Consider the following 19,637-nt stretch of genomic DNA (forward strand, 5'->3'; position numbering starts at 1 on the left):
TCGATTGATTATCGAAATTATGAGTACATGTGGAAGAATTGTATTAATAACGAGTGTGAATAAAAAGTCTAGATTTCAGTTATCCTGCAGAGTTTGGTCTCACACTGTTTCCATCAATATAAGAAAAATATTACTAAAATGAGACTCGTACTTACAATAGGTTTCCTGTTGGCGTGTGCAATTGTCACATCGTAAGTTAACTCGCATACCATAAATTCTAGGTTATCAATATAAAAAAATATTTCCATGCTGCAGGGGAGAGGTGCACTTTATGAAACTTCACCAGGACGGGGTGACAGGAAGTTGCACAATTCTTGACCAAGAGACGCTCAGAAAATTCAAGGGGTTACAGAGTGAAGACGAAAATGCACTACTGGTCAAAGTTCGACCCGCAGTGATTCCACCCCCCGCGGACGGACCCATCCAGCAACATCCAGATGACATCGATAGCTCAAAAATTGTCGAAATTTACGCAAAAAGTTTAAGCATCTTAGAAGTGAGATATACACATTTATATATAATTTAATTGCAACTAAATTATATTATATAACTGCTTTGTTTCAGATCCATGTTGAAAAATTATGCAAATCGACCAAAACCCTTGCTCCTATCGTATTCAGCCCAAAACAATCACCAGAAGTTGTCAAAATTGTGGACGGTGGAGATCAGACCAACAGAATTGATGTAGTTTTTATGGGAGATGGATACCAAGCAGAAGAACGACAGGAGTTTTTTGATGATATTGACCGTCTGGTGACTGACATGTTTGAGGGGGCAACGTTCCGCTCGTACCTTCCCCTCTTCAACATCTGGGCCGTCTTTGTAGCCAGGTACATTTTTAATATATAAAATTGAGTAAAATACTTAAATTGTAAGTAAATTTGAAAATATGATATTAATTAAGTGTGGAGTCTGGGATTGGTTATGATGGAGCTATAAACACCCCGTTCAGATTGTACAGGTAATTCTGTTGATAATGACGGTTGATTTACTCCGTTGACGAGTTATAATTCCGATTTATTAAAAATACAGACAGGCTGGCCAATTAAGAGCAATTTATCCAGGAAACCCTCAGTATGCTCGGCAGGTGAGTCACATCAGTGGTCATCATTGATGACTCATCAATATATCAGAATTGAATCCAATGAGCTTGGAATATGAATAGTTGATGACGAACATTGACCCATCTTAGGTCTGCCAATTAACCGGAGCCTCTGGATGTGAGTATCCCAGTCTTATCGGAAACGATGACTTTTACGGTGGTCTTGGAGGTGAATTTGTCATCTCAACAAGATCCAATCGAACTGGCACTGTCGTCCTGAGGTAAAAATTGAAAAGATGTATTCCAAAATTGTATAGTGTTTCGAAGAGAAATAATTTATATTTGAATAAATAGGCACGAAATGGGCCACAATTTTGCCGATGTAGGTGAGGAATATGACGGTGGAAGTGTCTACTCGGGCGTCAATGCTGCCAGAGCTGTAAATTCGTTAGGATGGACGCCCTGGTTGACCTCGACGGCTCGAGAAGAACGGGTCGCGTACCGATTGCTGGAATATCTCTGGGTCGACCTTGCCCAGACCAACGTGTCGCTAACGTTCAATTCTGACGGAGCGTATAGCCGATGGTTCATGACCATCTCAGTGACAGCGGCAGGTTGCATATCACAAAATTTGTATTCGCCTGAGAATTTCCTAATTGTCGTCAATACATAATTCTCCGCTATCCACAGGGGAGGCGGACTCACTGGAATTTGCTATCGATGGTGAACCTCTCCCTTGGACCAGTCTGGGTTCGGATGATCGTGAGTTTTACGAGTGGTATATTCGAATTAAATTTCATGATTTTCTTAAATTTTTAGTAGAGTTAGCCTATTAAAATGGGATTTTATTTAAGGTTTAATCCTCGTGGATTCACTCCGGGAAGTCATATCCTCACCATCAGGTCTAATTAATAAATAAGCAGTAATTATAAGCACAAGTAATAAAATAACTCGGTGATACGTATGCAGATCTAAGACGGTACCGACTCATCCCTCCATTCAACGAATGGTGGCGTCAGTTGACCTCCACGAGTTTGGAAGTGAGGCAGAATTTGTGATTGATAATGAGCACGTGTCAGCCTATCCGACCTTTGACTACCGAGGGGCCAAGACCTTTCGTCCAACGAATGCGGGTTGCTTGATGAGAAACATGACGCATAACAAGTAAGAAATTCATAAAGTGTATTTTGGAATTCAATAATGCTTGTTTTTTGCATGTCTAGATTTTGTTCCGTCTGCCAGGAAGGGATTTGGTCACAGTTTCTTCAGCGAATTTCTCTCATCGATGCTGTAATTGTCGCTCCGGGAGCATCAGCTCCACTGCCTGTTGAAGTCCAAACCCTTCGTTTGGGTCAATTACGAGCCCCAGGAAATGAAGTGGTTGGAGAACGGTTGGAAATACGATGGGCTCTGAATGGCACGGAACAATCCCAGTACAACGACTTATTCAGCATTTCCGCAGATGAGGGCAGTTGGGCAGTTACGGTGAAGCTGATAAGCCCAGAAGTCAGAGCAGATCCACAAAATCTGCTCACCGAAACGGAATACTTCGCTATTCCTTTCAAAACATCGACTTAGCAATATCTCGTATAATGCGAAATTAACGGAATCATTACTTAATTTAATTGATTTATTTAAAATTACATAATTATTAAGTAATTACATGCTCAAAACTAGCTAAGCAAAATTAAATAGTATAATTATTGATCAAGCACAAACTTGTCACATTACAGCCCAGAATTTTAGGTTGTTTTACATGTATGCAAAAATATTATGCGAAATGATGATTACACTGTTTGCAAATTCATAGGTCGGCAATTAAGGCGGAATAGCATGCTGGCTGATGCGGGGTTTTTTGTTTGAATTGTTGTGTCTCAACTTTCCCTTCCTCCATGTATTCAAATGGCGATTTTGAAAAATGTTCACCGCCTTTCGTTTTTAACAATATGAAGATATTAATGCACCTAAAAATCGGTAATTTTTAGGCTTACATAGTTAGGAGATAAAAATTTTGATTTTTTTCTTCAACAAGAAGATAAATATAAAATAGATGAAAAATAATCAATAAAATTTAAATATTTCCTCATTGAAGAAAAAAATCAAAATTTTTATCTCCTAACTATGTAAGCCTAAAAATTACCGATTTTTAGGTGCATTAATATCTTCATATTGTTAAAAACGAAAGGCGGTGAACATTTTTCAAAATCGCCATTTGAATACATAGAGGAAGGGAAAGTTGAGACACAACAATTCAAACAAAAAACACGTGATACAATGCCACGTTAAATCATCTGCATCCTGCATATGCATGCAAACTCTTCCTCATTTTCCCTGGTTTTACGGCTACTGCACGAACGGGTACCAGCTTTGCTACCTTAAAAATTCTCGTCAGACTACCCGGGTATTTCTACCCCCTTCCGGTGTATTGATCGCATATCTCTCTCCACATGTTTCATCAATGTTGCCATGATATTCATTATAAGAACAATTCCGCCTTATTTTACTTTCTCTTACAAATATTTTATACCCCATTTTAATAATAATTTCCAATCACGCTCATTATATAAATAACTACAGAACCAATTAACCATAGCCTTATTATAGTGTACATATTTACTCACTAAAGTAAATCCAAACTCTTATTAAAATCATGCCATATTCACTAATCTGACAGTAACTGTCTCAACTTGGGGGGGAAAGAAGTGTACAATAATAATAAAACGGTCGAATCTTGCATGAATACCTTGGTACGTTTTCATATATACATTAATTTTTTTAAATTAATATGCATAATCCAAGCTCGTCTAAATTTCAGCATAGCAGGGACGACACGATTAAGTCTTATATTATCATGGACGAATCCACCACCAGCAAAACTCCCAGCGCAAAATCCTCCTCCTCCACCGACCTCACCGTTCCATCCTCCCCCGCATCCTCAGAAAACGTTCGTGTCGTCGTACGATGCCGTCCCATGAGTCGAAAAGAGTCCGAGCGGAACTGTAAACTCATCGTGGACGTCATTTCCGAGTCCAACTCGATCTCCGTCAACAATCCAAATCCCACCGAGTCCTCCGACCCCACGACAAAAGGCGACCCCAACTCACCTAAAACGTTCACCTTTGACGCCGTATTTTCCACGACCTGCACCCAAGCCGACGTTTACAACGAGGTGGCTCGTCCCATCGTAGAAAATGTGTTGCAAGGCTATAACGGAACGATATTCGCGTACGGCCAGACCGGAACGGGAAAAACGTATACGATGGAAGGAGTCCACAATGTCCCCGAGTTGAAGGGCATCATTCCAAACTCATTCGCCCAGATATTTTCCCACATTGCGAAAGCTGAGGGAGACCAACGCTTCTTGGTGAGATGTTCATATCTCGAAATTTATAATGAGGACGTCCGCGACCTCTTGGCGAAGCAGAGCACTGTAAAATTAGAGGTGAAGGAGCATCGCGACAAGGGCGTGTATGTCAAGGACTTGTCTTCCTTTGTGGTTCGGAATGCTGACGATATGGACAGAATTATGGGGATTGGGAATAAAAATAGGTCCGTGGCATCGACCAATATGAACTCAGTGAGTTCCAGGTCGCACGCCATTTTCACCATCACGGTCGAATGCAGCATGGATCACAAGGTGGGAGCGGGTAGTGGGGGTGATGGGGGGAATAAGGAGAAGAAAAAGGGTGAGGGGAGATCTTTCAGGGTGGGGAAGCTTAATCTGGTCGATTTAGCGGGGTCGGAACGACTCAGCAAAACGCAGGCGACGGGTGATCGATTGAAAGAGGCGACGAAAATTAATTTGTCACTGTCAAACTTGGGGAATGTAATTTCAGCTCTTGTAGAGGGCAATAGTCACGTTCCGTACAGGTCAGTATTTCAAAAAATGGCATTTAATGATGTAAATTTTCAGAATAAATGTGAAAAGCTTATCAAATTTTTATATTTTGCTTTCACTTAAATTTAGAAACTCTAAGCTCACCCGACTCCTACAAGATTCGCTCGGAGGAAACTCTAAAACCGTGATGGTTGCAAATGTTGGACCTGCCGATTACAACTACGATGAGACCGTGAGTTCTTTACGATTCGCTAATCGTGCCAAGAACATAAAGAACCACGCCGTCATCAACGAGGATCCGAAGGACGCTCTGCTTCGCCAGTTTGAAAAAGAGATCCAAGAACTAAGAAAGCAGTTGGAGGACGAGTTGGCAAATGCTGAGGCGGCTGGAGGTTTACTACTCGCACCCCAAAATACTGATGACGACCTCGTTGACGATGATGACGAAGGAGGTGACGAAGAAGGTGGCGAGTTGGGCCACCTCTCCATCATCCCTGTCCCAAATGAGGAAGCTTTACTCGGAATTAAAGGCGAACTTCAAAACCACGCCCTCCTCAGTTCCACGATCGGGTCAGAATCTCAGGATCACAAACATGTAATGACTGCCCTCAAGGACAAAGTAATGACTTGGAAGGAGACTGAAGCCCAAAAGCTAAATTTGCAACAAAAGCTCAAGTCGTTACAACGCAAAATTTTGGTCGGTGGCGAAAATCTTTTAGACAAGTCGCAACAGCAAGAAGAACTTTTGCTGAGGTCCATGAAGGAAATCAGTCTTCGAAAAGAGGAGGAAGAAAAACTTCAGTCTCACCTCGCCAAACAGGAGGAAGAACGGAAAACGCTGGAAAATAAAATTTTATTTTGCCAAGAGCAGAATTTAACTGTGAGCAAGAAGCTTAAAAAGGTGTGTTAATTATAATTAGTAGCTAAATATTTTTAATATACGAATCTAATTTCAATATATATTTCCTCGCAGACGTGGTACAAGTACCAAGCCCAGAAACATGAATTGGACCAATTTCGCTTAGAATATCAGGAAGAGACTGACGCTTTGGTGGACGAAGTGCACAAACTTAGTCGAGAGTTGCAATACCACAATCAAATTATAGACAATTTTATTCCCCCCGTTTATCAAAGATTAATTGAAAAATCCGTCAAGTGGCAGCCCGACTCGGCCGAGTGGACGTTGAAATGTGTGGCCTACGCTGGAAATAATATGACGAGGGGAAGCGATTCTGGGGGAGATGTGGGCGGTATATATGCAAATTAATTAATAATATTCCTGAAAATCAATAATTTACAGAGTACATAAAAAATAATTCTGACAACGAATTTCAGGTGGTCAACACCATCGTCACCACAAGTTGGACGTTGCGAGTGTGGACCTTTCCAATTTTTATACCAATATTGAAGACGATTCTTACCATGAGCAAGAACAAAGTGGTTCCTCATCGAACACGAAATTACACCGACCAAACACAAACCGTCCGTCAACTTCTATGCAAAAAATAAAGTCTGCTACTTCTTCAAGTGTGAATAATTTTGGGAGTAGTGAAAGAGACCGCGATAAGCAGGAGAGGTTATCAAGGATGGGATTTTAACCATGATTTCTATAATAGATTGAGAGCTACATATTCGATCCATCGCCTTATTAATTTGCAAGTCGCAAATATCATTTGCATTCTGTCCATATGCATACGCTGTGCATTAAATCATAGAAATATACGTAATATTTAGCCTGTATTAACAAATACTGATAAGATAAGCAAAAGATAAGACAAAATCTTTAATAAAGTGATCTTACGAAATTGCAGAACTACTTTTTATTAAGTTTATTTTTCTTTTATCAAGATATCTCAATTTATATTTTGCAAGAGACATATTTATTTATTATCATTGCAATTCATTCTAGAAGGTTTTGGCATTTTTAGGTCAATTAAATTATACTCCTTCTCCAATTTAAGTAAAAATCAATTTCTTCAAAATTATTAGTCCGTATAAGATAAGGAGAAATTTATATAAGTTTTAGCATTTATTAAACCCAATATTATGCTCGTTGCAAAAATCGTCTAAATTCAAAGGAAATCACTAAATTAGTCCACGAGTAATAAAGTTCTATAATAATGGAATTTGAACAACTTCGAGTAAATTTAATGCACCACCGAATAAGCTGAAATTTGCCACAAATTTTAGCTGAAATCGCCACCGGATGAATTTTTTCCAACTTTAGCCTTTTTAGCCACCGATTTAGATGGTGGTTACCACAAATTTAGATTAGCTGCCATTACCATATTTTATGACTATAGGATTATAAAAACAATATAATTTACAATAATATGATTTATTTATAGTATAATACATCTATATACACGTCTTTTTTAACAATACACGTGAAATTAATAACAATGAGCGCTTTTTTAGCTTTCGCAACCTTACGATTCTTACGCTTCCGGTCTAACATCATAAAGTGTATTCTGAATTTCTAATCCAATTATTTTCTTTCGTGCCCTTTTTCAGGCCTTCCAACAGAATTCTAAAATTGCTAGATGTCTATTCAGCCGTAACGGCAATACTGGTTGGGTGAAAAGTTCCGTTTTTTAAGAGACCCCCACTACTAGCACAGGAAACCAGGGTGTAGTCGGTTCGATGTTTTTAAAAATGCAATCCGATCCGATCCGACTTGGTCGGATCCTAAAGACCCAATCCGAACCAGTGAATAATTCTTGCTCGCACCAGCTCATAAGCGGTGCGAGCAAGCTATTGGCCGGTGCGGACAAGATTTATACTCTGATCCGAACATGGGGGATTCGGATTGGATTGGATTAATCGGATTAAATTCTATATCCTACTGCTCTCTATAATGTAGTCGGATCGATGTTTTTAAAAATCCAATCTGATCCGATTCGACTCATATTTGACTTATATTCGACTTATATTTGGTCGGGTCATAAAAAATCCGATCCAATCCTACCCTGTCGGATTCGGATTGGATTAATCCGGTTAAGTCGGATGTCCTTCTTCTAATGGAATATTAGACGCAAATGGGCTTGCGTTTCTAAAATTTGGGAGAATTTTCCTCAGAAAGAGAGGATTCAGTATCACTGGTCTAATTAAAAACTTGCGAACACCTCATTTCTTTGGTTTAAAAAAAAGTTGTTCAGATAGATATATTTTAACTGCAGTACAACTGTGAGAGTAGTGATGACCAGCCGAAAGGTAATACATACGTCACTTCTCCTACCCACTCCAGTCATTGATATACAAATATATACATACATAATTATATGCAGAAGGAAATCAGCATGATTTATTGAGATTATTGTGATTTTATTTTTTTTTATAAACATAAATATGTATACCCATGTTTTATCGTCATGAAATATGGTGATGGCAGCTCATCTAAATTTGTCGTAACCACCATCTAAATCGGTGGCTAAAAAGGCTAAAGTTGGAAAAAATTCATCCGGTGGCGAATTCAGCTAAAATTTGTAGCAAATTTCAGCTTATTCGGTGGTGCATTAAATTTAACCCGAACAACTTTAGTCATTTCATCGCATTATTTATGCATGAACGACATTCATCATCAAGAACTTGTACTGTATTTACTAAGAAATGAATACAAATAGTTAATAAAATTCGGCAGTGTGATAAACTCGTATCATTTCTATCACAAGAAAACAATTACTTTTCCACCTAATTTATTTTTGTACGGCATTTTTAAGTACATTACAATACCAAGAAAACTCTGAATTTCTTCACAATTAGAGAAAAGTGTCGACAAAAATAATTACCTAGTTTGATAAGTAAGTAGCTACATACATAACTTGGCATTTATATAAGCCACAGACAAAAAGACAAATAAAAATACATATTTATGTATGAATTTATTCATGCCTTATCTTATTTCATGGTCATATTTATGTAAATATTCAATATGAATCGAGCTTCAATACAAATAATTAATTTACTGCATAAATAAAAACATTGCGTTCCTTCGTACATAAGACTTGTTGCTCGTTTATTCGTCCGTTCGTGTCTTGCATTTGATAACTATACTAAAACCGAAATGTGAATAAATAAGCAACAACGAGCTAAAACATGCATTTCAATTTTAACCAAATGTCCAGGAGCCCCGCAGTAAAACACAAAGCATGAAATGCTGAATAATTGATGGGTGAATGGTTGGATTGACATTTTATAAGAAGACTTTTTATATGTACATACAAACAAACGACAAGAGCTCATGCAGCCTTTGTTCTGAACCTAAATAAACTCTGACCGACTAAACAAACCAATAATAATGTTTTTCTTTATCAGGAAAGAGGGAGAGAGAGAGGAATGATAATAGAAATATTGAAAATTCGGTTTGATGTTGATGAAGACAAATGAAAACGAGCTGATAAATTGCTAAAATTGGTTGAACAAGGTTTGCTCGGTTTTGTGGTGGCTCTTGTTGGTTTGCGATGGTGGAAGAAATTATTGACAATTCGTTAAATAAATGGGACAGACTTTGGGAGGGAGGGAGGCAGTGTATACGGGGGCAGGGTTGGTTTTCCTATGCATGGACTAAATATAAGTGGTTATGTAGCTTATATAAGAGTTTAATAGTCTTCATAAATATATATTTTCATTCCAAGGATTTTCATGTTACATGCATATGCATGAAAATAGGATGAAAATTGCGATAAAAATGGGGGCAATAGCATGCATTGCAAAATATATAATAGCAATTTGAAATAGATGGATATTTTGCCATGAAAAAAAATATTAATAAAAAAATAAACAGTCGAAACTTACTTTTGAGATAAGACTTACTTTTGTTCATAAAAATATTACCAAAATAGAAAAAGTTTGGCTTGATAACTTTCACTATTTCCGGTTTGTACATGTATTACGATGTCCTTGATAAAGAAATATAGATTGAAAAGAATACAGTACAAAGGCAAACTTTGGTCGATCGTATTCTTATCTGGCCAACAATACAATACGAGTTCATTTTCTTACAATTCACCCCATTCACAAAGAAGACAGATGAGACGTAATAAATAATGTGTCACTCTTCAATAATAACAATTTAGACAAGCTGCATCCTTCCCACAATAAACGTCATCACGTCACTTTGTTGCCCACTCATCACTTATCATTATTTCCTGTCGTCCGATTGATAACCCTGAAACTGTATGCAATTAGGAAACAACAGTAATAAATATGTCAATAATAATATGTGTCATGAAAAACATCACAATTACGGTAAAGTACACTTTGACATGATTTAACCAAGAATAATTGGGGCACTGAGCGTATATTTATATTAATATCGGGAATTTCTAACCCATCCGTCTTTGCTTGAAATGGTTCGATTTCCATTAATTGTCCAGCCAGGAACAGGGGATGATGGCTTAGCTTCACTATAAATGTCCGTACAATAATTATAATCTGTAATGAATTACGCACATCTATAATCGATGAACTATGCATATAAACATGGCCCATTTATTCATAATCGGTTCCAAAATAATCCCCGAAACAAAAAGCAATTACAGATAAATACTCGGTTACGCTATTCTAGGTACGCACATACATTTACATGGATCCATCCGTCCATAGGTACATAGACCAATGTTGCTCTAGTAAATTCCAAATTATTACACCTTCTCCACAGTCGATACAAAAGGATGAGTGTGTATTTTATGTCATTATATTTCCGAGAATATTAGCAGCAGAGAGAGAGCGTGCAACAGTGGAAAAAGCCGTTACTAAATACCTTTCTTGGCGAGTTATTATGAACCAGGAGGGAGAGAGGAAAGTACACGTATGGATAACTTTCTACATGGCACTACCACCTTTACCACTCGCTTACATGCTGGTTGACAGGCAGCAAACAAACCCACCGGGCCACGATAATAGTCATTACGGGAGAAAGTAGTTGGGGCATAAAACCCGGAATTTGGTGGCTTCAATGGGTCAGTGTATGTATTGTGTTTGTCCCGAATTATGTATAATCCTCTGATTGTGAAACTTTTCTCTAAAACTTTTCCGTCCACAGGATGAGGAGGGGGCAGTACTATTTGAAAAGGCATGGCTAATAGTTCACTCGATTTTCAACAAAGGATTCAACGACTGTTGGCATATCCTGTAAAATTTTGTCCAATTCGAGACTTTGTGCAGCAACTGAAGGCCAGCAAGGAATGCAGTGGTGCTGGTGACGACAATAGCAGCAGCAGAGTTATTGATGAAGGTGAAAGTTGTCAAAACTTATTGGGTGCATCGCCATCGTCGTCAAATTCTATTAATAGCAGTACTGTGACAAATTGTCCATTTGATTGCTGCAAGAAAGAGTTGGGGAGACATTACTTTTCCAATTGTGAAGTTACAAATACCAGTTTCAAGATGCAGGTCGGTTTCGAAAACGGGAACGTGCATCCCGGCAATGGAAACTTTGGCATGACTTATAAGCCACAAGGGGCACGAGCTTATCATCATAATGCAATCGCATCCTCAGCGGAAGGTAGTAATAATAGTAACGTGCTCAATCGGAGGACACTCTTTGAAGGACGCGTCCCTGGACCGATGCGGTTCGATGAGCTGATCAAAGGTCGCGGTGGGGAGTATGAGGAAGGAGACCAAGAAATACTGCTTATGGAACAGAACAATCTTAAGCTCACGTTTCACAAGGGTCAAGGAGGTGGTGGTGGAGACCGGAATAATTTCATGGGGGCTGGATCTATCATTCAGAAGCATGAAAATAATAATAACAATAGGATTCAGCTACACGGCAACAGCTTATTGGAACAACAGCAGCGACATCATTCGGCTTATCAGGATCGTGCCTATCATCAATATCCGTTCTATCCCGTCGCTACTTTGACAGATGGTGGGGATGGAGGAGGAGCAATGATGAGGTCAATCAGACAACACGACACGTCTCCACCGCCGCCGTGGACGAACAGCGGAAGATCTGGCAGCAACACGCCGAACAAATGGTCCAACGGACAAATGGACGTCACTCCGACGAACAATGTAATGCAAATGCAACGAGGACGAGGTCAACCAGTCGACTGCAAAATACCCGTGATTGAAATGAAGCCTTACTCAAGCACCCATTCCCACCCAAATTTGATGATTCATCAGCAACAACAGCCCGGAAATCATACCACAGATTTTATCGACCAACAACTCAACAGTCATCTCAAGTCGTTCAAATACATTAAACCAACCCATCAACAATTACAGCATCCCAATCTCACATCGTCACTGGCATCGTCCGCGACAATAACGAAGATTCCGCACCCACAAAATACTAAAACCGTATCGGCTCTAGTCCCAAAATCGAAGCCTAACTTTAAGCAGAAAATGCAGTCTCATTCCCCCTCGGCAGGATCACCTCGAGCAGCGTTAGAGCATTATGAGAAGCTCAAAAAGTATTGGGATTATCAACACCATATCCTCGGCCTTGGTGGCGGTGGGGGTTGGGACGACTATGCCAACTATGCGACTGGGATGGACAGCTCTGACTACAATTTTCCATCTCACGCCGCCCACGCTGCTCATGCCGGAGGAGGAAACGGCTACTATGGAAAACCTCAAATCTCAGTGGGAGTCGCGACCTACGGATATCATCAGTCGCCACCATCCTCCTCAAACTGGCAGCAGCAGCAGCAGCAGAATAGCAGTAACCCTAATGTCACACGAGGTCAGCATGGCTTATACGAGGCGGACGGTTACCACCCCCATCACAACACCCCACAACAGCACGTATACCCCACTTATCAAAGTAGTAATGGCCCCCAGTCGACAAGGATGCATCATCCTCCCCCGTCTGCGTATAACAATTCACCATCAACAAAAACGACGGCATCAGGGTTTGCCGCAGAGCTGGAGAAACTTCAAAACTTCAGCTATACTTACGGCCAAGGTCATCATCAACATAATGAATCGAGTGGTGGTTGGAAACCCCCAACATCGATGGTGACGCCGGCTCAAAAGAAGACTTATCCCACGACTAATTCGGACGTGGGACTGGCTCAAATTGGGAAAACGCTACACGTTGAACAGAAGAGACCCTACGTAATTACTGAGAGCTTGAAAAATGAAATGCTCAAGGAATCCTCTACGATTATTAAGGAGCTGATGAAACCAGCGTTGTCGTCTTCGTCAGTGCCAACAACGCCACCGTCCCCAAAGAAGGAACTGCAACCAAGCTCAATTCTGAAACCGATCGTGGCAGCAGCCGATCCTTCTGAGGAAGTTATGATTGTGGACTGCGTGGAGAAGGTGAATGATAAGGACTTATCCTCAATTGGGAAAGGATCGACTACTGGAGATGGGAACAAGGGTCAAGTCGGAAAACCCAAGCTGTCCGAAATGACACTCCCACGACGACGAAGTGATCAAGATCAACGCCTCCTGTTGCAGCAACGGTTCGGAAATCTAAATCGCACAACGGTTGATGTTCCACAAAGGCCAAAATCTGTCGGAGGTATTACTGACGTGTCGGGATACGATCATATCGTCCTCTTGGACAGTAAGTCGCCTAACTAACTTTCAATTTAATTCAATAATTATTAACTATTAGTCCTCTATTTGATCTTTTTTTATTTAGAACGTGTAATGACCTACATGTGCAAGAGATGCCTCGAGACGTTAAAGTCAGACCAGGAAATCAAAAATCATCTCTTTTGCAAAATGCTGCAAAATACGATTCAATGTCACGTGTGCCGAAACCTGTTTCCCACGGATGAGTATCCCGAACACTTGAGAGGCCACGGGGTCAGGGCCTTCAGTAATTAGTTAAATGAACTACAATTACTTGTAATACTTGCATAACCAACTCAACTCAATTATATTATACATAATATGCAACCAATATATTTAAAGTTAATCATTATACATATTTACATATATATATCGCAGTCAATTAATAATTATTTATCCTGAACCTTAATTATTTTTTATTCTGTTTGATAATAACGTGCAGTGTCAATCAATGTAAATGATGCATTTATAAAGTATTATTAACTTACATAAGCCAAAACAGTGACAAACAATCAACATATATGAAATCTGCATGCAATTCTCTTATATAAGTCAGTTAATTTTAATGTGTACCTATTTACTTATGAATAAACCAACCCTGCTAAAAATAATCAAATATGTAATAGTGCAAATCACCATTGATTACTTAAGAAAGCTGAAATCCACCATCAATCGTCATGACGGTCCCGGTCACTTGCGGGGACAAATCTGACAATGAGAACAGAATCAGATTGACCAAATATTCCATTTCCATGTGGTATCCGGGATACGGCGTTCTCGACGTCATGAACGCCTGAAATGCATCCCCCACTCCAACAGTCATCCCCACCCCGGTTTCAGCAACATTTAACATGTCGGTATCGACACAGGCAGGACGGACGACATTGACGCGAATCTTTTTTGGTCCTAATTCCACAGCGAGGCAATTTGCCATCATTTCCAGGGCCGATTTGGTCATGCAATAGGCTCCAAAGAGAGGAAAAGGTTTGCCGCCGCACTGAATGAGATATATAATTTTTTTGAAATTTTATCATTCTTTTAATCGGTGCTGAAATACTTACAATTGACGAAATGAAACAGATTGAGCCCCCTTTTTCAGCGTTGACCATCTTTTGTGCGATTAATTGTGTTATGCTCCAAGTTCCGGTTACGTTTATTTGAAACATTCTGAAAAAAAATCGAATACTTGTTTTATATGTGTTTAACAATATATGTACATAAAATCAAAGTTTACAAACTGATTAAATTCCTCGAGTGTAGAGGTCATCAAGGATTTTACTGCCCCAAGCCCAGCATTGTTCAGGAGACAATCGACAGGTTCTAATTTATCAAAGGCGGATCTGGTTTCCTCCCAATTTTGCAAGTCTGCAACAATCGTCTCAATTCTGGGACATTCGACTTTCAGGGTTTTTAAATTTTCAGGATTTCTGCTCGTTGCAATGACAATTGCCCCATAGCTGTGGAGACGTTTCACTACGGCTCGGCCGATCCCTAGGCAAAAATTATAATAGCATTTGGTTTTACCAGAAACTTTTAAAAATAGAGTTACCTCGACCTGCTCCCGTGACGAGGACACGTTTACCACGAAATGAACCTTCCAGTGACATGGTGAAAAGTACAACTGGTAACTGAATTTCTAGAGGCGGACAAACTCTTTTATTCCCGTTTTACAAGGAATTATTGTCCTATTATGTAACTATTATTCTAGCATAAAAAAGCCAATGAGATCTAGTGTATAATCCGTATTTTTTATTGTAATAACACTAATAACGAAGAAAAACAACTTTTTCATTTCAACTTGTCAATCATTTTCATCACTTATGTAATCTTAACCAGTTTTAGGATTAGGATTAAGGATTATAGAAGGATTTAAAATAATTATTAGCACACATTACTTATTTTTCAAACCGGTTGACATTGAGTTCTCGTTGACACGAACACGGATGAAATAATACGGATGGTGTGATCATGTTACTAGCCGATGTTAGTACTATGATTTTTATTCCTGATTTTTTAAATCACGTGCACAAGTAACCCCCATCAATCGTCAAGTTATGTCCCGTGATTTGTGTTGTTAAGTCCGACATTAGAAACAGCATGGTGTTAATACACTCGTCCGTCGGCATGTGCGCGGTCTGGGTGGGAGTCCTGAACTTCAAAAAAGCTTTAAACGTTCCCTCCTTCTGGACAAGATTGTCCGTACCGGAAGCCAACTCTTGAAGCATGTCGGTTTCAATCCCTGCCGGAGCGAATGTGTTGACACGAATCTTTTTAGAACCCAGCTCCACAGCTAAACATTTCGACATCATTTCCAGAGCGGCTTTAGTGACACAGTAAAGACCGTTATACGGGGAGGGTTGGGTACCCGCCTGGACAAAGTGGGTAAATTAGGCTTTATTTGATGACATGAAAATTCAGAAGAAATGGACTCACAATACTCGAAACGTTCACGATTGATCCAGATTTTCCAGCAGCGATCATTTTCGCTGCGACGAGTTGGCACGTATTCATTACGGATTTTAAGTTTACGTTGATCAAACTGTAAAATAGTTAGCACGACATTTTTTTAAAGGTGGCATTATTTGGTATGAATGGGTTAAATATATTTAAATTTTTATAAGCAAACCTATCAAATTCTTCGGATGAGGTCGACATAATTCCCTTAACTAATATGAGGGCAGCATTATTAACTAAAATATCCACGACGTCTAATTGTCCGATTACTTCACGGGCCTTTTCCCAGTCTCCTAAGTCGACGCAAACTATTTCTAGTCCTGGAAGTTCGGCTTGCAAAGTTTTCAAATGGCTTTCCGTCCTGGATAAGGCGATAACTTGGGCTCCATAACTATGCAGACGTTTCACTAAAGCGCGTCCTAAACCTAAATTATGATTTTTAAAATTCGGATAATTTGTGTTATTCGTATTAAAATAATTTGAATTTTTCTTGTTACCTCGACCAGCTCCAGTGACGAGGACACGTTTACCAACAAATAATTCTTTAAATGGCATAATTTTTTAAGTAGTTCGGAAAAAGTCAATGCACAAACAAAGAATTTTGTGCAACTGGCGATTTCTGTAACTTCTAACTGCTTGAATACACTGATAAGCTGATACACAAATAAATGAAACAATTATATCTTGATTTAATCCAATATAAAACCTATTAATCCAAATTCGTGACGAATAACTCGTCTCGCCAATGGAGAATGGTCAAGTTTAATTTGCACAAACTACCTACAAACAGTACTAGATTATTATAAATGCAAACTTTAAACTATACCTACATATATAAATTAAAGGTTCACATTTAATCGGTGCATTTCTTTATTTACTATGCATATCTTCCAGCATGCCTATTAAGTTAAATGTAAAAGCTGTTATCATGTTAAGGTCACGCACGTTATACGTATTATTGCAATGCCACTCTCAGACAGGTTGAAAATAAATTCTCATGCTCATTGTTAATGTAAACTTGTTAAATCAAGGTCGTGAGATTGCGTGAAAAAATTGTGATTTCGTAACAGTTTTTTTTAATTAACCGGTCTGTTTCAATTAATTTATTTATGTATAGCATGCAACTTTCAGCAACTCGTACTTGTCAAAAAAAATTTACATACTCATCTATAATTCTTGGAATTTCCAAATTTCTCAATCAAGTAAAACCTATTTCTAAACGAGAAGAGATAAATCGAGACAATGAAGCAAACAATGATTGGAATTATATTCATGACGAGAACAGACACATCTAACCATTCCTTACTTTTTGCACTATTATTATTATTATTTGTGCTGGTTTCGTTAAGTTTCTGCTCGTAATATTCGCAATTTTGCGTGAGATGAACATGTTTCTTGAATTCGTCTCTCATTCTCAAGTATTGAAAGCACTCTTCACGCTGCAGTTCCCACGCTTTCACCAAATAAATTGGCACCACGATTAGAACAGTGGGAAGGATGTGGAATGGGCTGGTCAGTAAACTTCCGGAGTCGGTTGTATCAATTCTGAAAAAATATAAGGCAGTGAAAATATTTATGAAATTATAAGAATTTTTCTAAAAATGTGTGTATAAATTACCTAATTAAAAAACCCAGAGTTGTCAATCCTATTAAAAGTATGCCAATGGATTCGTAACTCCGATTGAAAATCCAGTTGGAATCGTCGCCATTCCAAGTGCTCTGGAAAATTGGACCGGTTTAAATATAAATTCGAATTAGGTACGTAGTTTTTAGTAAAAAGTACTATTTTTTCATACCCCTTTAATGACATGGAAGGACAGATAGCCCAAAAGAACGCAACTCGAAAAACATGCCAACTCATGCAACACCAACTGAAGTGAAAGCATTGAAATTTTCTCTCGAGTTTTCTGACCTACCCCCCAGAACGGGGGTTCGACACTAATAAACCCCGAATAATTATCGTCCTCATCATCCTCGTTTTTATTCCTCAAATCCGAATCTTTACGTTTCGAGTTGGTCTTTGGCGTAGTAAAAAGACCAGCAACAATCGCCTTCCTCCAACGACTCGATTTGACCCCCACTTCAGCCGAGGGGACGCGTTCAAACTGAATTTGAGAGCGTTGCTGACCAGAAATATCGGAGGATGTGGCCTGAATTCCTTCAAAGTAGAGGAAATTTGAATCTTTGACTCGAACGAGGTCGTCTCCAAAGGTGGATAAAGTGTCGCGTAGGTTGGAAGAGGAGGATAACATGTTTAATTTGTGAGACTTATTGGTGTGAGATGATTGGGGTCGTGAGGGGGGTGGAATTTCTTCAGTGGATGACATATTTATAAGATTTTATTAGTAATACTAAATAGTAATAGGTGTTAAAATTGTGGTATCAACTTTTATGACCGTCAACTGCACTAAAATCAGGCTCGCTACCCGTTTGTTGTGCCTGCGTTGCTACCCAGTCGGTAGCTCCATTAAAATGCATATGCTTATACGTGTACCAGTTTACCTGCTACATATTTGTATATGCACCTTCATATCTTTTTATCGCTGCACCAAATTGCTTATTTTATTCATACTGTTATCGATTTTGAGTATCATAAACGTAAAGTCATAAACATTTTAAAAACTCTTATTTTTTTAAGTGGGGCTCAAATATTCACAAATTTAAGATCGTGTACTAAATATATTATGTCACCGTGTAACCACCATCCAGTGCTATATTGGCCCCGGTGAGCATGGAAGTACAGTCTGAAGCAGTAAATAATACGGTATTGACGACATCTTCCATCGGAATAAATGGCTTCCCTGCCGGTATCCTTTGCACCACTCGGGCCGCATATTCATCATAATTTTGCCTCCCAGATCCACCGGAAGTGAAAGTCGTGGCCCACATGGGAGTCCAAACACCGCCCAAATTAATGGAATTGACACGAATAGAATGTTGGCCAAGTTCGAGACACATGGATTTTGTTAACTGGTCAACGGCAGCTTTAGAAGTGGAGTAGATGCTGCAGTCCTTGAAGGCTCGGTGGGCCATCTGAATCGTATGGATTTAAAATCTTGCCATGTTTATTTCAAGGGTTTACTTACCCGTGACGAAATGTTGACTATGCTGCCTCCTCGTCCGGCTTTAATCATTCCTTGAGCAGCGGTTTGAGACACGTTAACGACGGCTTTTAGATTTATATTTATTATCCTTAAAAATGAGATGATTAGACGAATTTCTTAAATTTCATAAATATCTAAGTTGAAATTATGACTTGAATATTGCCACTAACTCGTCAAATATTGTTGGCGTAATTTCCAAAAATGGCTCTTCGTGACCTACCCCGGCGACGTTGAGGACAACGTCCAAAACTCCGCAGGATTGTACGGCTTTCTTCGTAGCGTCCCAATCCTGCAAGTCGACCGATATGGGAATAATGGAGGGACTCTCGTTGACTAAGGATTGGAGGTCAGATTCTGTTCTTGAGAGGGCGAATACTTTAGCACCGATTTGAGACAGTTTGAGAGCAAGGGCTCTCCCAATGCCTGGTCAAAAATGAAATGCAAGTTATGCAAAATGATGCAAAATTATCTCTGTTATTTATCTACTTACCCTTTCCTGCTCCAGTAATAAGCACAGATTTTCCATTAAATGACTGTTCGAAAGACATTTTTGCAATTTTTTTTACTATAATATCACTCTTCGTTGAGCTCTTTTCGTAAATGAGATTTAAAGAGATTCCAGTGATTACTGACTCACTTTATATTCTCACAGGACAGTTGACAGTGT

General features: G+C 39.1%; 6 protein-coding genes across 7 annotated transcripts; 3 read left to right on the top strand and 3 right to left on the bottom strand.

Moving 5' to 3' along the window:
• Positions 1–34: 34 nt before the first annotated feature.
• LOC110848482 lies at positions 35–2,845 on the top strand. The gene is made up of 11 exons (XM_022095711.2): positions 35–191; positions 256–496; positions 565–830; positions 905–961; positions 1,033–1,087; positions 1,193–1,323; positions 1,397–1,656; positions 1,733–1,820; positions 1,897–1,944; positions 2,012–2,206; positions 2,266–2,845. Exons 1-11 carry the CDS (start codon positions 139–141, stop codon positions 2,618–2,620), a joined length of 1,749 nt encoding a protein of 582 aa, XP_021951403.1. The 5' UTR covers positions 35–138; the 3' UTR covers positions 2,621–2,845.
• A 399-nt stretch (positions 2,846–3,244) lies between these two features.
• Positions 3,245–6,685, top strand: LOC110849047 (kinesin-like protein KIF3A). The gene is made up of 5 exons (XM_022096421.2): positions 3,245–3,789; positions 3,858–4,912; positions 5,010–5,781; positions 5,854–6,130; positions 6,216–6,685. Exons 1-5 carry the CDS (start codon positions 3,778–3,780, stop codon positions 6,476–6,478), a joined length of 2,379 nt encoding a protein of 792 aa, XP_021952113.2. The 5' UTR covers positions 3,245–3,777; the 3' UTR covers positions 6,479–6,685.
• Positions 6,686–10,608: 3,923 nt separating this feature from the next.
• LOC118435167 lies at positions 10,609–13,904 on the top strand. Its single transcript, XM_035850645.1, has 2 exons — positions 10,609–13,401; positions 13,480–13,904. Exons 1-2 carry the CDS (start codon positions 10,956–10,958, stop codon positions 13,665–13,667), a joined length of 2,634 nt encoding a protein of 877 aa, XP_035706538.1. The 5' UTR covers positions 10,609–10,955; the 3' UTR covers positions 13,668–13,904.
• Positions 13,805–15,061, bottom strand: LOC110848584 (L-xylulose reductase). Its single transcript, XM_022095829.2, has 4 exons — positions 14,962–15,061; positions 14,651–14,903; positions 14,474–14,579; positions 13,805–14,409 (listed from the first exon to the last, which is right to left on the bottom strand). The coding sequence occupies exons 1-4, from the start codon at positions 15,017–15,019 to the stop codon at positions 14,059–14,061; spliced, it is 768 nt and encodes a 255-aa protein (XP_021951521.1). The 5' UTR covers positions 15,020–15,061; the 3' UTR covers positions 13,805–14,058.
• An 85-nt stretch (positions 15,062–15,146) lies between these two features.
• Positions 15,147–18,291, bottom strand: LOC110848582 (carbonyl reductase [NADPH] 2). Of its 2 annotated transcripts, XM_022095828.2 has the most exons (6): positions 17,663–18,291; positions 17,485–17,585; positions 16,364–17,411; positions 16,039–16,291; positions 15,846–15,951; positions 15,147–15,781 (listed from the first exon to the last, which is right to left on the bottom strand). In XM_022095828.2, the coding sequence occupies exons 3-6, from the start codon at positions 16,419–16,421 to the stop codon at positions 15,431–15,433; spliced, it is 768 nt and encodes a 255-aa protein (XP_021951520.1). In that variant the 5' UTR covers positions 16,422–17,411; positions 17,485–17,585; positions 17,663–18,291; the 3' UTR covers positions 15,147–15,430. The 2 variants fall into 2 exon arrangements, with proteins under 2 accessions (XP_021951520.1, XP_035706539.1); XM_035850646.1 differs by lacking the exons at positions 15,147–15,781; positions 15,846–15,951; positions 16,039–16,291 and having other exon boundaries at positions 16,920–17,411.
• A 109-nt stretch (positions 18,292–18,400) lies between these two features.
• LOC110849265 (L-xylulose reductase) lies at positions 18,401–19,597 on the bottom strand. Its single transcript, XM_022096667.2, has 4 exons — positions 19,461–19,597; positions 19,141–19,393; positions 18,953–19,058; positions 18,401–18,899 (listed from the first exon to the last, which is right to left on the bottom strand). Exons 1-4 carry the CDS (start codon positions 19,516–19,518, stop codon positions 18,549–18,551), a joined length of 768 nt encoding a protein of 255 aa, XP_021952359.1. The 5' UTR covers positions 19,519–19,597; the 3' UTR covers positions 18,401–18,548.
• Positions 19,598–19,637: the final 40 nt, after the last annotated feature.

This window comes from Folsomia candida, unplaced genomic scaffold (assembly GCF_002217175.1).
Source record: "Folsomia candida strain VU population unplaced genomic scaffold, ASM221717v1 Fcan01_Sc004, whole genome shotgun sequence".
NCBI classification, from domain to species: domain Eukaryota; kingdom Metazoa; phylum Arthropoda; class Collembola; order Entomobryomorpha; family Isotomidae; genus Folsomia; species Folsomia candida.

Bases quoted from the DNA above. Each gene is read 5' to 3' on its own strand.
- LOC110848482 (XM_022095711.2), top strand. From the start codon at position 139: ATGAGACTCGTACTTACAATAGGTTTCCTGTTGGCGTGTGCAATTGTC. The intron at 1,088-1,192 runs GTGAGTCACATC...GACCCATCTTAG, and splicing joins ACCCTCAGTATGCTCGGCAG to GTCTGCCAATTAACCGGAGC. The intron at 1,657-1,732 runs GTTGCATATCAC...CGCTATCCACAG, and splicing joins CATCTCAGTGACAGCGGCAG to GGGAGGCGGACTCACTGGAA.
- LOC110849047 (XM_022096421.2), top strand. The intron at 4,913-5,009 runs GTCAGTATTTCA...ACTTAAATTTAG, and splicing joins AATAGTCACGTTCCGTACAG to AAACTCTAAGCTCACCCGAC. The intron at 5,782-5,853 runs GTGTGTTAATTA...ATTTCCTCGCAG, and splicing joins TGAGCAAGAAGCTTAAAAAG to ACGTGGTACAAGTACCAAGC.
- LOC118435167 (XM_035850645.1), top strand. From the start codon at position 10,956: ATGGCTAATAGTTCACTCGATTTTCAACAAAGGATTCAACGACTGTTG. The intron at 13,402-13,479 runs GTAAGTCGCCTA...TTTTTTATTTAG, and splicing joins TCATATCGTCCTCTTGGACA to AACGTGTAATGACCTACATG.
- LOC110848584 (XM_022095829.2), bottom strand. From the start codon at position 15,019: ATGTCACTGGAAGGTTCATTTCGTGGTAAACGTGTCCTCGTCACGGGA. The intron at 14,904-14,961 runs GTAACTCTATTT...ATTTTTGCCTAG, and splicing joins CGTCACGGGAGCAGGTCGAG to GGATCGGCCGAGCCGTAGTG. The intron at 14,410-14,473 runs GTAAGTATTTCA...TATCTCATTCAG, and splicing joins TCTGTTTCATTTCGTCAATT to TGCGGCGGCAAACCTTTTCC.
- LOC110848582 (XM_035850646.1), bottom strand. From the start codon at position 18,193: ATGTCATCCACTGAAGAAATTCCACCCCCCTCACGACCCCAATCATCT. The intron at 17,586-17,662 runs GTATGAAAAAAT...CCAATTTTCCAG, and splicing joins CCTTCCATGTCATTAAAGGG to AGCACTTGGAATGGCGACGA. The intron at 17,412-17,484 runs GTAATTTATACA...ATATTTTTTCAG, and splicing joins ACTCTGGGTTTTTTAATTAG to AATTGATACAACCGACTCCG.
- LOC110849265 (XM_022096667.2), bottom strand. From the start codon at position 19,518: ATGTCTTTCGAACAGTCATTTAATGGAAAATCTGTGCTTATTACTGGA. The intron at 19,394-19,460 runs GTAAGTAGATAA...ATTTTTGACCAG, and splicing joins TATTACTGGAGCAGGAAAGG to GCATTGGGAGAGCCCTTGCT. The intron at 18,900-18,952 runs GTAAGTAAACCC...CATACGATTCAG, and splicing joins TAGTCAACATTTCGTCACGG to ATGGCCCACCGAGCCTTCAA.